Below are 16,961 nucleotides of genomic sequence, written 5' to 3'. Positions count from 1 at the left end.
TTTTCTTGTCATATTCATCACAAAACAAACCTCTGTTCAACACCCTAAATCCAATAAAAAAAATTGAAGATGAAAAAAAGTATGAAAAACCTTGTTTGCAAAAGGTGGGATTCGAACCCGCGTCCATCGGGAGAAAACAAAAAATCGACTCCACTTTGCCATACCCCCGAGACATCCGCAGAGCTGAAGCGGCGTATGGACTTCGGACCTGACGGCGATTAAATCCTTCTGCCCTTGGGTGTACGAGTTACGCAAGAAAATGTTCTAGCCGAAGCATCAGGCCATATCGGCTAATCCCTTGCATCTCTGCCACGCACGGAATCGGTTGAAATATTGTTATGCTAATTATTGTAAACGTGGCCCAGTGGATTAAGGTGGCTGGACCCCCTCACGCTTGACCGCTACCTTCACGTTTGGAACGCTGGTGCATAAACGTGCTTTATCCGATTGCAAATCTTTTTTGCACATAAGTCACATAAAGATTGAATTAATGTTTGATGCAGTTTTTAATGAGATCGGACGTCATAACACGTGATTATGATTAAATATTTGTTTTCGTTTAGAGAACAATTTTAGCCTTGCAGAGCGTTCAACACTAAAATGCTTCTTACCACATAATTATGTACTAGATGCCTCCATTTGTAGGGATTTTTAAAAAAATCTATCTAGCTAATTACGAGATATTTGAGATTCTTTAAATATAGTGCATAATTTACTTCAAAACTAAACAATGGATTTAATACGGCCGAGATTAATAGTTCAGAGCTATATATTCACAAAAGTCATTGCTCATTTAGTTTTACTCTGTATCTAGTCTTAAAAGGAACATTTTGAAGATAATCGACTCGTGCGATTTTGTAAAAACGCATAATGCAGAAGACGGGGTAATCATTTGATGCGCATTTTTCATCGCAGTTTTCTAGTCAATCTTACAAGATCTTCCATTATTCTAAAATTCGTTGATTATAAGTACTATATATTGTGCTTTTACGATTGTAGATTTTCAAAAACAAAAAAGTGAATTTATCCTTGAATGCGTTCTCTATTTAAACATCTTGGACAATATGTTTGCACGTGGTTGTACCATTTTATGCATTTCTGTGGATCTTCATAGGCCCTCAAAAGACGCTATCTGACTTCATTTGGAATTTGGTTTCTTTGTTGAACCATTGCAATATCCAAAAAAGACGGATTAAAAAATTTCAGAACTGACTTGATATTTATACCTAACGGCGCTTTGTTTGTACGAAATCATATTCACGGCTTGTAAAAAAAAAAAAAATGAAAAGACAGTTAAAATCCTACAATTTCTAGTGGAAAATATACTTATATTGTATTGCGTAAATAAATGTCCAAAACGCTGTATTGAATGTGTGTCGTGGTTTATTGAGTGCACCAAAACGCTAATGAAAGTTTGAAAACGTTAATGAACCCACGCAAACATATTCACGCAAGGCGCTGTCACAGGGATTTGTGTTTCCCCGAGTTATGTGTTCCCCCGAACACTGGGTACTAGTGTTTTGTGTTCCCCCCTCCCCTCCCTATGAAACATCTTTTGACACGATTCTCTCCCCCAGGTCAAGGATGCTCTATAAATGATTGGTTTTCGGTTTCCAAACCGGCTAAATCTTAGAATTTTCTTTAAATCTAAATTCAACGAAGGAATTCAAAAAATCATGGAAGCTTCACAGTATGATAATGTTCTTAACTATTTATCCTGAAAGGAATATCCTTCTGATTTTGTGAATAAAGAAAAATATGTTTTACGGAGAATGTACAAGAAGTTCTCGCTCGAAATAATTGGGCACTAAGAAACTCACCAGCATCACGCAGTACTATCAGTACTATGGCACGTAGAAAAAGGAGGGGAAAAGAGAGTGGTAGCCAGAGGACGTTAAGAGAAGCAAAGGGTCTTTGAGGAGTGTCATTCATCTGTTTTCGCCGGTCATGTAGGGCTAGAAAATAAAGCCAAAAAAATTTTGCATATCGGTATTTTCATGTATTTTGCCACGAGACCAAGAAAAGAACTCGCTTGATTTATTAAATACCAACGGCAGTAGAGGGTCACGCGGTTATAAAATGTACGATAAAGACGTACGATAGAGATAATCCATTTATTTTTCGTTTTCAGAGTAATAGTTCTCTTTTTAAAGTTAAAACATGTCCTTGACCTGGGGAAGAGAATCGTGTCAAAAGATGTTTCATAGGGAGGGGAGGGGGGAACACAAAACACTAGTGCCCAGTGTTCGGGGGAACACATAACTCGGGGAAACACAAATCCCTGTGACAGCGCCCCGTTCGCCTTATTGTATGCCTGTTCGCTCTAATGACAATGCTTCTTCGCTTCAATGAATATTCCTTTGCGGTTAATGAACAGCAAATGGTGTAATCTCGGCCGTATCAAATCCATTGTTTAGTTTTGAAGTAAATTATGCACTATATTTAAAGAATCTCAAATATCTCGTAATTAGCTAGATAGGTTTTTTCAAAAATCCCTACAAATGGAGGCATCTAGTACATAATTATGTGGTAAGAAGCATTTTAGTGTTGAACGCTCTGCAAGGCTAAAATTGTTCTCTAAACGAAAACAAATATTTAATCATAATCACGTGTTATGACGTCCGATCTCATTAAAAACTGCATCAAACATTAATTCAATCTTTATGTGACTTATGTGCAAAAAAGATTTGCAATCGGATAAAACACGTTTATGCACCAGCGTTCCAAACGTGGAAGGTAGCGGTCAAGCGTGAGGGAGTTCAGCCCTCTGACTTCTGAGTCAAACCCGGTTGAGGGAGGTCAGTACCTGGATGGGTGACCTGAAAATTCTACCTACTCAAGCTTTTCTTCTTATTAATTTTTTTTTTTTTCTCCTCTCTTTTTATTTATTTATTTATTTTTCTTTCGGCAACCAATCAGACTACAGGATTTTAAACACTACTTTTAGCATCTAGATGATGCTTGGATCATTATTATTCATTAATTGTAATTATCTAATCGAAATTAATCAAGTTTAAATTTTCGCAAAATTCAGTCCATGAGGGAACACTCATAAGGTTGCTGCTGTCAATCATCAACTTATTGTCCAATTACAAAGTGCCTTGAAAAAGCACAGAAAGCCCATACAAGCTTTGAGAACTGAATGTAATTTTAACGAAAATAATAATAAAAGCGAATATTTACTCATATGAAGTGTTATTTACGTCGTCCTTGTTCTTTAGTAGTGATTTCGAGCCATTTTAGCGATTTTGTACAAAAATTTCCTTCCCTTATATATTCAGTTCTCAAAGCTTGTATGGGCTTCCTTTGGAAAATGTCGCTTCACTGAACTCGGCAATATCGATGTGGTTTTTCAGTCGATTGTAATTTTACTGAAAACAATTTTTTTTTTAATTAACAACGAAACTGTCAAGCACCTTAGAAAACAATTACCAACCGCAATATAAAGATTGAATGATTCATCTTTTGTCATTATCAAGTTCCTCATTGTAGTAAAATGCTGAACATAAGGATTTTCAAGGGAGGATGCCGAGGAAGAGTGTCGGTCCTAATGCAAAGTGTAAGTAAAACTTTTCCTTTTTGATTGATATTATTTATATTTTTTTAAACAAATAAAACGCTACTTAAGCTAATTTGAACAGTTTTACAAAAGGTTTCCAAAGATAAATTCGATAAACAACAAACGGAGGATTTCTAAGCGGTTTTCTCTATGAGCATCGTGTCAAGTTTATTTCTTTGAAAAAACTTCGGGGGAATGACAGATCTTACACATACTTACATGAACATATGTTCTTGAAGTTAAGATGGATTAGAGAAGGGATATGAGAATGATGGATTCTTTAAAATATACTTGCAAAACTTCGCAAATCAATAATATCAAGAATCGCAATAAAGCATCAAAACACCAAGCCCAGATTAAATTTTATTTGAAAAGGATAGACTTTTTTTTACTTCGAAAATTACCCTTACATGACCAGGCTTCAAAGCTAAGATAAGCTTATATTAATTTGTCTATCGCTTGATCTTCTACTTTCGATTTGTTCGAAATTGTCTGATATTCATTATCATAACCACATGTTCGTCAAAAACCAAATCCAAAAGCAGTACAGGGGGTGGCTATCTAGAAATGACTTCTACCGAGGGTCTCTGGCTTGAAATTTCCTTACCTAAATCTAAGGGATTTTTGGTTGGAACCTTCTACAGACCGCCAAACTCATCCAATCATTATGACAAGGACTTCATGCAGAAATTGAAAATAATTTTGGATACTGCCACTGCTCAAGGGAAAGAGGTTATATTTACTGGTGACTTGAACGTAGATTTATTGGCAAAAAAGCCTTCTATTCCCGAATGTAAACAAATGAAGACCTTGCTGAAATATCTACACTTTAAACAAGTTATTGACAAGCCGACTAGGATTGCTCCCAATTCCAGCACACTGCTAGATATTATAGAGAGTTTTAGATTGACTTTTTTTCTCCCCTGCAAACGGCAAACGTGACCACGTTTTCATAGTTTTCCTTTATTTTATTTTACCTTTTACAAACCTTCTCAACAAGCGCAAATACTCTTTTGTTTTTCTACTACTTGGACTTTTTTGCGATTCTTTTTCAGTAATTTAAAAGAATTTTTTACTGGTCAACTGACGTTTCACGTTTGCCGTGACCGTAAATCTAAAACTCTCTAATAGCTACGAACTGCCCCCAGAATATTTGTGATTCTGGGGTTATATCTGCCAACCTGAGTGACCATGAAATGGTGTTTGGTGTCCGAAAAATCAACTGGAAGAAAGCTCCGTTAAAGAAGTAATGCTCGTAGGCTATTCAAACCGTTTGACCTTTGGAATGAAAACGTCTGCACTACAACAGCGAACGAAGACAACGAAGGAACACGGACACAAGATAAGTAAACAAGTATATAACGTTAATTTAATTCAAATAATCGAAAGGGGAAAAAACATATAGAAATCCAACCATATTCGGTGTCCTAGTGCCCTTGATCAGAAGTCGTTTTGGAAAACGGTCAAAAAGATCTTACCTGGAGAAAGCAAGGAGGCGTCTCACAGCATTAAAATCGAAGGAACGTCTACATCTGAGAAGAATACTATTGCTAACGCATTCAATAAGTTCTTTGCTGGTGCTGCAATTACACTTATGAAATCGTTTGGTAGAAAAGTATCCGTGAACTTTGGCGATCAAGATCATGATAATAACGTTCCTGGGCAGCCAAATCAGCGACCTCCGTTCAAGTTTAAGGAAGTATCGGAAAGTGTTATCCTTTCCCAACTACGCTGTCTTAAAACTGGTAAAGCAGTTGGACTAGATGACATTCATCCACGCTTACTCAAAGATGCTGCGGATATATTGGCAAGGCCTTTAACAAACATCATTAATGCCTCTTTGTCACAGGCCAAGTTTCCAGCTGACTGGAAAGCAGCACGTGTCGTACCCTTGTTCAAGAACGGTAGTGCTAGTGATATGGACAACTATCGTCCCATCTCCATTCTACCTACTATCTCCAAATTTCTTGAAAGGGTGGTCCATAATTAGTTGGTTAATTACCTCCAGGAACACAAGCTCCTAAGTCCGTACCAGTGTGGTTTTCGTAAAGGACATTCCACCGAGTTTGCTGCTGTTTTCTTTGCTGATACTATTCGCCGAAACATTGACCAGGGCCTTTTAACTGGTGCTGTCTTTGTGGATCTACGTAAGGCGTTTGATACGGTGGATCACATGATTCTACTCCACAAGTTAACAGTTCTTGGGGTAGTTGGTCACGAGAACAAATGGCTTGGTGACTATCTATCTGGGCGGTCCCAGGTTGTGGACTTTCATGGTACCCTCTCAGACCATGAACACGTGACCATTGGTGTTCCGCAGGGGTCAATCCTAGGTCCGCTGCTGTTTGTCCTGCATGTTAATGACCTTCCAGACGTAATTCATCACTGCAGCATTCTACTGTATGCAGACGACACTGTATTATTCTTCTCCAGTTCTGATGTCTATACGATTGAACTGAAGTTGAATGACGAGCTGAATGCTATTGTCTGCTGGCTGAGGGAAAATAGTTTATTCCTGAATGCTACTAAGACTGACTCTCTGCTATTTGAAACTCATGCAAAGTTGAACAATGTAGATCATTTTAATATTCAAGTCAATGGACAGACCATTAAGCGTGTCTATGAATTTAGATACTTAAGTATCGTATTTGACCAGCATGTTAGCTGGAATGCTCATGTTAAATACCTCTTGGCTAAGGCTGGTAAAAGAGTCGGTATGTTAGGGCGTATTAGGCATAACTTGACAGCGCATTGTGCAAACATTATTTATATGTCATTTATTCGTCCTATTTTAGATTACTGTGATACCGTATACCACTGTTGTGGTGAGGTAAATAGTAAAGAACTAGAAAGGTTGCAAAGACGTGCAGCACGCATAGTTGTTAAGTCCCATGACAGTGATAACGCAATGGACTCCTTAAAGTGGGGAACACTTTCAAGTAGGCGCGACCATCATACTTTTAAACTAGTAAAGAAATGCATAAGTGGCCGCTGTCCGCAATTCTTCATTAATTATTTTAAATTTAATAGTAGTGTTTCCCAGCGCTCAACGAGACAAAGCCATCTTCTACATTTACCTAGGGTAAGAACGGAAATCGCTAAGCGCAGCTTTTATTATTATGGTTGCACAGTTTATAATACATTTTTAACATAGTTATTTCTTCGTCATAATTTTTCTACACATATTTATTCACTTTCTTGTTGCTTTATATGATTAATACGTAATTTTATATAGATATACTTCAATTAATATTTAAACATATACTAGGCTACGTGTGATTGGGTCGGGTTTGGGCGTCGAGTTTCGCATGTCTCGAGCCCAATGCAAATGAAATTGTTAGCGTTTGCTCGTTTGCGTTGAATTCGGGGCATGTGGGGTCGACGTCTAACCTCGGCCTTAGTATTATATTTTAGTATCATATTTTAGATCTTATTAACATACTTTGGATTTTATTACTATAGCTTCATATTTTAGCTTTTAACCTAAATTATTTATTATCTTATATTTATTAGGGCTCCTATTGATAGCAGTTATACATTCCATGTAACTGAAGGGATTACCCTGTTTAAATAACTGTTCATTCATTCATCCATCCCCTGTCGCTCAAATTTCTCGGTATTAACCTTAGTAAGCCACCCCCTTTTCCTTGCAATCTTGGTAAAACCTTTGTAATAGTCACCCCCCTTCTAAAATTCCTAGATCCACCACTGCAAAGTGGATTTCAGATTTTAAGAATACTCTATAACGGTACGTTAATTAGGGTCAACTATTTGAATTATTAATACTTTTATCTTTTTATTAGTTTCGCTGCATGTCACGAGAGCGCGGTTTTCACACCCAAAAGACAATTCTTTTGAATAATTCCGAGTTACCCAGTAAGAAGTTTGCTGAAAACCTCGCTGAACTACCTGAAGAATGTCCAGTATCTTCTTACAATGAGTGGGACACGCTGGAGGAAGTTATTGTTGGAAGAGCTGAAGGTATACATCCCATCATATCCCATATATCCATCCATCCCATCCCATCTATCTATTCCTTCCATCCCATCCTATCCCATATAGCCATCCCATTCCATCTATCTATTTCTTCCATCCCATCCTATCCCATATATCCATCCCATTCCATCTATCTATTTCTTCCATCCCATCCCATCTTATCCTATATATCCATCCATCTTATCCCATCTATCTATTCCTTCCATCCTATCCCATCCTATACCATATATCCATCCATCCATTTGTGTCATTTATCCATCTATTCCGTTCCATCCATCTATTCATACCATCCATCAATCCATCAATCCATCCAACCACCCATTCATCCATTTATTCATGCATTTATCCGATCATCCATCCATACCATCTATCCATCCCTTCCATCCATCCATCCATTCATGTCCTTTATTCATCTATTCCGTTCCATCCATTCATCCAACCACCCATTTATTCATGCATTCATCCCATCATCCATCCATCCATCCTTCAACTCTTCCAGTCATCCAACCATTTAATTATTCATTTTTTCAAACAATCAAAATTACTATTTATATCTTTTCACATGTAGCACGAATTCATTTTTGCAGGAGCAATTGTGCCATTCTTTTCAGTCGAGGTGAGAGCCAACACACACCACAGGAACTGGCCTTTCTTCGAGAAATATGGCGGCCAACCCTTCCCGAGAGAACACACAGAGAAAGCGGTGGAAGAAATCGAAGAGTTTTGTAATGTGTTGAAACATGAAGGAGTGACAGTGAGACGACCAGAACTGGTGGACTTCTCCCAGGTAACATAATTATAATGATTTATGTAGAGTACTTTCTATATGGATATAATCAAAGGCGCTTTACATTGAGTTGACAGATTGAATGACAGATTGAATGACAGATTGCTTTTTTTTGCAAGCATGAGAGATGATTAGTATGAAGTGTAGGCACTGAGGGTGGTCACTGCCAGGGTTTCTTTACGTCCTCAGTGGTTCTTTTACGTCCCTCCGATGTTGGTTAGTAATGATGAAGTGTGGAGAGACGGGACCGCCATTTAAAGTAGTCATCCGAGCCACTTGAAAGTCTAACCATTTGCAGATGTAATTACAAAAGCAGCACCTTCTCCTCAGTTATTTTAAGACCCTGAGTGTTGGTCCGGCCGGGAATCGAACCACGACCTCCCGTACGAAAGTCCGATGCTCAACCAACTGAGCCAACCGGTTGGCGGCATAATGTAAGATGAGGATTATTGTTACAATGATAATGACGACGATGATAGTGATGATTATGGTGGTGATGCTGGTGATGACCGATGATGACGTTGATGTTTAGCATAATAATACATGGTTTGGTGATAATAATGATGATGCTGATAGTGATACTGTATGATGATAATGATGGTTATGTTGATGATAACGACGACGATGATGACGACAAGGACCGGTTGTTCATGAATGGAATAACAATACAAGTTTCGCATGATGTCCATCGTCAGATCTTTAACAAATAAGACATCAGTTTTTTATGTATCTGTCCTCTTATTGGCGATAAATTGCGTCATCACATTGTCAAAGTAGTGTGGATGCACGAGGCGTAGGCGTACTGCAAACGATAAAAAGTTCTCATTTTTAGCGATCAAAACAACCAACGGAAAGAGCGCGCGCTCGTCGACGCCAGCTTTATCTGTCTGCCCTCTTACTGATGATAAAAAAATAACCAATCAGCGCGCGAGAAATTTGTAAGTTATTGTAAAAATTTCTTTTTCCACCTTCTGCTTACACTCCTCCCTCACTTTGAATGTCGTTTGACAGACCTACAAAACCCCAGACTTCGAATCAAGAGGGATGTATTCTGCCATGCCCCGAGATATCCTGTTAGTGATTGGTAATGAGATCATCGAGAGTCCCATGGCGTGGCGCAGTAGATTCTTCGAGTATCGTGCCTACAGACCCCTCATCAAGGAATACTTTAGAAAGGGAGCAAAATGGACCACTGCTCCTAAACCACAGATGAGTGACGACCTTTACGATTTGGTAAGCATAAGGTAGATTTGTAACTAGTGTGCACCGCATAGAACTGTGGGATAAGTTAGGGGGCGCTTGACTGCTAGCAGCACCCGATCCAATGCACCAAGCAAGCAATCTGACTAGATTGATAATTGTTCTGTTTGCGGCGCATGATTTGAAGCACATACCAACTCTCTTCCCTTATATCCCATCAATGATATATTATTTAACGAATACAACAGTTTTTTCCGTGCTCCGTTCAGTGAAGAAACACGCAAAAATAGGCGTAAGCACGAAAGAAGTGTAAGGAGAAGCCTTGCCGTAGACCAGTGCTTCTTACACTTCTTGAGTGCTTACGGCGCTTCCTTAGTGCTTTATCACTGAACGGAGAACGGAAAAAGCTGTTTTATTCGTTTTATTATATAGTTACTAATCTTATTTTGATATTGAATTTACTTACGCAAAAAGATAGACGGTTGCAGGATCTAGCAGCACTTAGCGCGTGCTCCGTTCAGTAATAAAGCACAGTTTTCGACCAATTAACGCGCGCGTACTATCCTAACTATATAATAATAGTCATTATTTAACGTTATTGATAATAAATATTCCAGGAATATCCTATGCGAAGCGTCGAAGAAAGACATGAACTAGCACATCAAGGGAAATTTGTAACCACTGAGTTCGAACCATGTTTCGATGCTGCGGATTTCATCCGAGCAGGAAAGGATATTTTCGTGCAGAGAAGTCAGGTTAGTTTCCTACGCACTCTATTTCAGACCACGTGTCATTCCTTGAGTATTATTTCTTTCTTTACTAGGAATGCTTTTCAGCTATGGTGCAATGTTTACCCATTTCAGACCATGTGTCATTCCCTTGAGCATTATTTCTTTTTACTAGGAATGCTTTTCAGCTATGGCGCAATGTTGTCCCATTTCAGACCATGTGTCATTCCCTTGAGCATTATTTCTTTTTACTAGGAATGCTTTTCAGCTATGGCGCAATGTTGTCCCATTTCAGACCATGTGTCATTCCCTAGGGTATTATTTCTTTGTTTAATGGTTGTTTTAATCAGCCAATCACATCTCAAGAAAAACATTAGAAATAAGTTTCCAACTTATCTTTTACTTATATGCTTACGCTTAGTCAAACTTATGATAATTCCAAGAAGCTTTTAGTTGATTCCCAAACACATTTCCAGAAAAGCAAAACTTTTTGCACCTCATCCAATTTTTTTTTTTTTTTTTTTTGTGCAAAATTTCGTCATATCATTGCTAGTTGTTGATATTCAAGTAAAAATTAAGGCATTAAAGATGCAAATTCGGAGTTATAAACGTTTTTGATCCGGACAATCCAGTTAATCAAAGTCCAGTCCAGTCCCTCCATGCTCGGTTCCGGATTTTCCAAAAATTCAAAATCTCTCAAAATTCGGAATTAATAAGCACAAATCAAATTCTAGAGGTTGTGCATGTTTTTCTGTACGTTAACATCATCCCTACTCTTTCAAAAGATGAAAGTTTGAAAAACAAATTTGCAGTTCAGTCAACCAACGTCCAGTCCAACCTCTTATGTTTCTATTTCTTCATTTCAGTTTATTCATTCTTGTAAGGACATTGAGACTTTGTAAAAATGCTCCTAATAAAGTATTATTATTATTATTATTATTATTATTATTATTATTATCAACTGACTATCCATATACGACAGGTTACAAACTACATGGGTATCGAGTGGCTGTCTCGTCACCTTGGCAACCAGTATAACGTACACACCATCTCCTTTAAGGATCCTAACCCCATGCATATAGACGCTACTTTCAATATCATTGGTCCAGGACTTGTGTTGTCAAACCCTGACAGGCCTTGCCATCAGATAGACATGTTCCATAAAGCCGGATGGAAAGTCGTGCACCCACCCACCCCACTCATTCCTGACGACCACCCTCTGTGGATGTCATCCAAATGGTTGTCCATGAATGTTCTGATGCTTGACCCAAAGAGAGTTATCTGTGACAAGAACGAGACAACTACAATAAAGGTATTTATTTGTCAATAGCCAAAATATTTGACTAATTAGAGAGCGTGATACACCGTAGGGCATAGTGTTTGTTAGAATGGTCCATAAGGGACATGCAGCAACTCATCTAACAGGATTTCTTGTCAGGATGTGAAATAGTCCATCGTCTAATGGAGTTAGCATCCAGTGAAAGGACCTTTTAGATTACGAAGGTCCTTTCACTGGATGTGAAATAGTCATGGTCTAATGAAGTTAACATCCAGTGAAAGGACCTTTTAGATTACGAGAAAGGTCCTTTCACTGGATGTGAAATAGTCATGGTCAATGAAGTTAACATCCAGTGAAAGGACCTTTTAGATTACGAAAAATGTACTTTCACTGGATGTGAAATAGTCATGGTCTAATGAAGTTAACATCCAGTGAAAGGACCTTTTAGATTACGAAAAATGTCCTTTCACTGGATGTGAAATAGTCATGGTCAATGAAGTTAACATCCAGTGAAAGGACCTTTTAGATTACGAGAAAGGTCCTTTCACTGGATGTGAAATAGTCATGGTCAATGAAGTTAACATCCAGTGAAAGGACCTTTTAGATTACGAAAAATGTCCTTTCACTGGATGTGAAATAGTCATGGTCAAATGGAGTTAACATCCAGTGAAAGGACCTTTTAGATTACGAAGGTCCTTTCACTGGATACGAAATAGTCATGGTCAAATGGAGTTAACATCCAGTGAAAGGACTTTTAGATTACGAAGGTCCTTTCACTGGATACGAAATAGTCATGGTCAAATGGAGTTAACATCCAGTGAAAGGACCTTTTTCAATTACGGGATGTGCAATATGCTGTAGCGCATCGTAAAATATAACTAATGAGAGTGCGTAAAACATTTTTCATAGTTCATGATATTTTTCTTGGTTTTTGTTTGCAGATGTTCGAGAGATTGGGCATCACTCCTATTCTCGTCAGCATTCGTCACGCTAACTCGCTTGGTGGTGGCTTTCACTGCTGGACAACAGACATACGTCGCAGAGGACATCTGGACACTTATTTCTAAGTCTTGCATTTTTAAAAACTGTATACCTGTAGCAAAAAGATATTAATTATCTTTAGAAGTTGTCATTAAAAACCCCGTTTTTTACGTTATGGACCATGGATTTTCCTATTTTCCCTGGAGGATCAGGTCATACTTCCACTTATTTTCACTGTTTTTCCCATTCATTTTTCCCCCACTTCATTTCGCTTTGCTTAGCTTTCCGCAAAAGACTGCTGAAGTGTGACGTCATCCCATTCTAAGACGACTTACTTCCGGTCCGAAATAAAATCGTCCGAGAGATTCTTTTTTTGAAGGTTCTTAAAGCTTCATGGGGGCGAGGGGGGTGGGGTGGAAGTACATATAGGAGCTTTATTCCCTACTTTCACATCCCCATAATACTTTGCGTCTTTGGGGGGTAACCAGAGGGTAAAAACCGACTTATTTTGCTGAAGGCTGATCAGACAATGTTGAAAATACCTTGTTTGGTATCCAAGAAAAAAAAAAAAAAAAAAAAAAAAAAGAAAAGAAAAAGAAAAAGATAGAAGCTTGAAGACGTTTAAGGTAGATTTTAAACATTTTTTCGTAAGTCAATACATTTTCTGCAAGACCAAAACTCTTGATGATCTGTACGGGCAAAAATAACTTGGAATAAACTGATAATTAGTATTGTACAAATAAAAGCAGGTATAGTATAAATTCAATTAAGAAACCTTTCAATTTGGGACAGTTTTTTGATTGGTTACCCCCAAAAACGCAAGGCATTATGGGGATGTGAAAGTTGAGATGTGTAAGACGATTGTATTGTTCCTGCCATCTAACATTGCTGCCCTCACGTGTTGGTCCATGCAGGCCCATACAAGGCTAGGCTACCGTCAAGGATAGTTGGGTTGCCTGTGGTCTTGGTGCAGTTGAGCAACAAGTCTTTCAGAAAATGTCTTGTACCAAGATCTTCTCCGAGGGAGAAAACTGCAAAACTGACTGGAAAGCTGCCTCCGCAGATTACGACAATACGGATGAACATCTTACAATCATGGGTAAACCTGTTATGGAGCGATGGGAGACGCCATTTATGCAAAAACTGGCCAGCATTGCAGCATCTCGCGGAGGACGAGTGTTGGAGGTCGGGTTTGGCATGGCTATCTCTGCCACTAAGATACAATCATTCCCCATCCAAGAACATGTCGTCATAGAGTGTAATGATGGTGTTTTCGAGAGGCTGCAAACGTTTGCACAAAATGCTAAACATAAAGTCACGCCATTGAAAGGTAAGTCATATTTCTCGTTATCTTCTTGATTATTAGTAATCTCCATAGTGACGGAAGGAGTCGGATGGGTCGATAGAGTGAAGTCACTAATCCCATGCAATAGATATTGGATTAATACACATTAGTAGACCCTAATTCCATTGTTTTCTTTTGTGTCTATTTGACTAGAGTTAAGTCACTAATCCCATGCAATAGATATTAGATTAATACACTTTAGTAGACCCTAATTCCATTGTTTTCTTTTGTGTCTATTTGACTAGAGTGCAGTCACTAATCCCATGCAATAGATATTAGATTAATACACTTTAGTAGACCCTAATTCCATTGTTTTCTTTTGTGTCTATTTGACTAGAGTGCAGTCACTAATCCCATGCAATAGATATTAGATTAATACACTTTAGTAGACCCTAATTCCATTGTTTTCTTTTGTGTCTATTTGACTTTTACGCGCTGACAAACATTTTTATTTCGTAGAGGTTAAATGCCTTCACTCGAAGTTCATTTATTAGCTAATTCCAAATCAATGGGTCATAACAAAAGAATTCCATTTCTCTTCTGGATTGAAATATTTTTTGATGACAGCGAAAGGGATCTATAATAGGCAGATCGGCCCTAGTAGGGGATCTTTTTATGGGGAGCATGATGGGTGGTGCTAATGCTCCGGGTAATAAGAGATGGACTATTGATGAGGGTTGCAGGAATTTTGGTTGCATGATTTTTTTTTGGCTCAACCCTTACACGTTATTTTTTTGCGTACAGTTAGATATTTTTCTTCTAGCTGAAGAGGTTGCATGATTTTTTTTTTTTTTTTGAGGTTTTAATGCTTGCTCCATATTTTTTTGGGGGATTTATGCATCCCCCCCCCTCATCAACTATCTAATGGTCTGTCCCTAAGTTCATGTTCTAGATAAATACAATGCATATATTGTATACAGGGTTCGTGCTACTCCTTAAACTCTTTGAAAACTCCTTGCATTTAATCCACTTTTTCAAGGGCACTTGAAAAGCTCTTGAATTTTACGATTTTAGCAAAACTCCTTGAAAACTGATCATAATTTTTACTTGCATGGTTCTGAAATAAATCTAGTCAGAAAGATTGGAAAATCTGAAAGTCGGCCATGTGCAACCACCTTGGCATAGTTAGCTGAACATACTCCTTGAATATTCATTTTTGGGTCCTTGTATGCTCCTTGAATAGTCCTTGAATTTTAAGTGGTTACCTAAGCACCAAACCCTGCGTATAAGTAGTGTATTGTTCTATAATATTGTATGCATTGTCTTGCCTTCTATTGTCATTCTATTGTTTCTAGAACATGAACGTATTACCATACTCTGCTGTGTTCTATCCCGGGACTAGCCAACACAGTTAGGTTGCTTGATGGTTCTCTCCTGTGCTTTAAGGGTTTTACACCATTTTTCTTCCTCAACACAAAATTGACTTCTAAATCCCTAAGCAATTATTAGATTGCATGTTACATCATTGCAACCATGTTGGTGCCATTTAACAAGAGATTTCTCATTAGCATCCATTGTTAAGGGCACCACGATGGCCACCATGTTTTTGTCTTTTTGACTCTCTTGGGAATGCTTGCAACCCATCAATAATGGATTGAGTGCCACAGGTTTGTCTAGCTACTGGCTATCAAATGCTACCCTCGTAAAAAGAACAAATAAGATTTAATTTTAATTTATTGTCATAGGTTTATGGCAAGATATTGTCCCAAAGCTTGATGACAACTCATTTGATGGCATCCTTTATGACACCTACCCCCTGTCAGAAGACACTTGGCATACGCATCAGTTTGAGTTCATCAAGAATCACGCATTCCGACTACTTAAGCCAGGGGGAGTTTTGACATACTGTAATCTAACATCTTGGGGGGAGCTGATGAAGGGCAAGTATGAAGATCTTGAGACCATGTTCCAAGAGACGCAAATAGGTTATTTGATAGAATCAGGCTTTAAGAAAGAAAATATCTCAACAGAAATCATGGATATTAAGGTAGAGGAAAACTGCAAGTATTACGCACACAACAAGATGATTGTGCCGACTGTCATCAAGCAATAGAAATAATTGAGGATTTGCTCTTATTTTTTAAAACAGAATTAACATAGTTTAAATGTTATATTGGGCAATACACCTTTTTACCTTGGGTGTAATATTTTCCCATTTCAGACCATAAGTCATTCCCTAGAGTATTATTATTTTCTTCACCAGCAATGCCTTTAACTATAGTGCTTTATAATGATAATAGGCTTTATTGAGGAAAACTCTTTCATCTTTTTCAATGATTTTCAAAAAGGACCTCTTTCTTTACTAGGAATGCTTTTTAGCTATTGAGCAATGTTTTTCCCATTTCAGACCATGTGTCATTCCCTTGAGTGTTATTTCTTTCTTTACTAGAAATGCTTTTCAGCTATGGAGCAATGTTTTCCCATTTCAGACCATGTGTCATTCCCTTGAGTATTATTTCGTCCTTTACTAGAAATGCTTTTCAGCTATGGAGCAATGTTTTCCCATTTCAGACCATGTGTCATTCCCTTGAGTATTATTTCGTCCTTTACTAGAAATGCTTTTCAGCTATGGAGCAATGTTTTTCCATTTCAGACCATGTGTCATTCCCTTGAGTATTATTTCGCCCTTTACTAGAAATGCTTTTCAGCTATGGTGCAATGTTTTTCTGTGTTATAATGTATTCTTTCTTAAATGAAGATTAAGTTAAATTTGTTGCATGTTGAACAAGTTTTATATTTTAAAGTTGTTAGCTAACACCAGAAAAATTCCTGGAACTTCAATTATTTTTCTGTCACTTGTTAATGATATGTAATATCATCCATAGATAATAAATTAAAAACATTGAATATTTCAATACTTTATTTATTTATTTCTTAACAATATTTATACAGAAGTGACAAGTTCAGCAAAGCTGGTTTCAATGGGGTTTATTTAGAATCATTAATCATTCATAATTGTTGGTAACATTGATATTTTAGTCTATACTGTACACAAGAAATAATTCAACGTAAGAATTTACTTATTTGAGCAACACTGATGGGAAGGGGAAAGGGGATGGATGGATGGGATTTGGAGGGGGGGTGGG

At 37.8% G+C, this 16,961-nt stretch overlaps 1 protein-coding gene across 1 annotated transcript; it reads left to right on the top strand.

The window, feature by feature from the left end:
- Positions 1-13,451: 13,451 nt before the first annotated feature.
- On the top strand, positions 13,452-16,935 carry LOC116298450 (guanidinoacetate N-methyltransferase). The gene is made up of 2 exons (XM_031706929.2): positions 13,452-13,860; positions 15,561-16,935. The coding sequence occupies exons 1-2, from the start codon at positions 13,527-13,529 to the stop codon at positions 15,926-15,928; spliced, it is 702 nt and encodes a 233-aa protein (XP_031562789.1). The 5' UTR covers positions 13,452-13,526; the 3' UTR covers positions 15,929-16,935.
- Positions 16,936-16,961: the final 26 nt, after the last annotated feature.

This window comes from Actinia tenebrosa, unplaced genomic scaffold (assembly GCF_029948245.1).
Source record: "Actinia tenebrosa isolate PJP-AT-01 unplaced genomic scaffold, QUT_ActTen_1.0 PGA_scaffold4__44_contigs__length_22323623, whole genome shotgun sequence".
Lineage (NCBI taxonomy): Eukaryota > Metazoa > Cnidaria > Anthozoa > Actiniaria > Actiniidae > Actinia > Actinia tenebrosa.
Note: the sequence above shows the minus strand (reverse complement) of the source record. Positions and strands in the feature narration are given on the sequence as shown.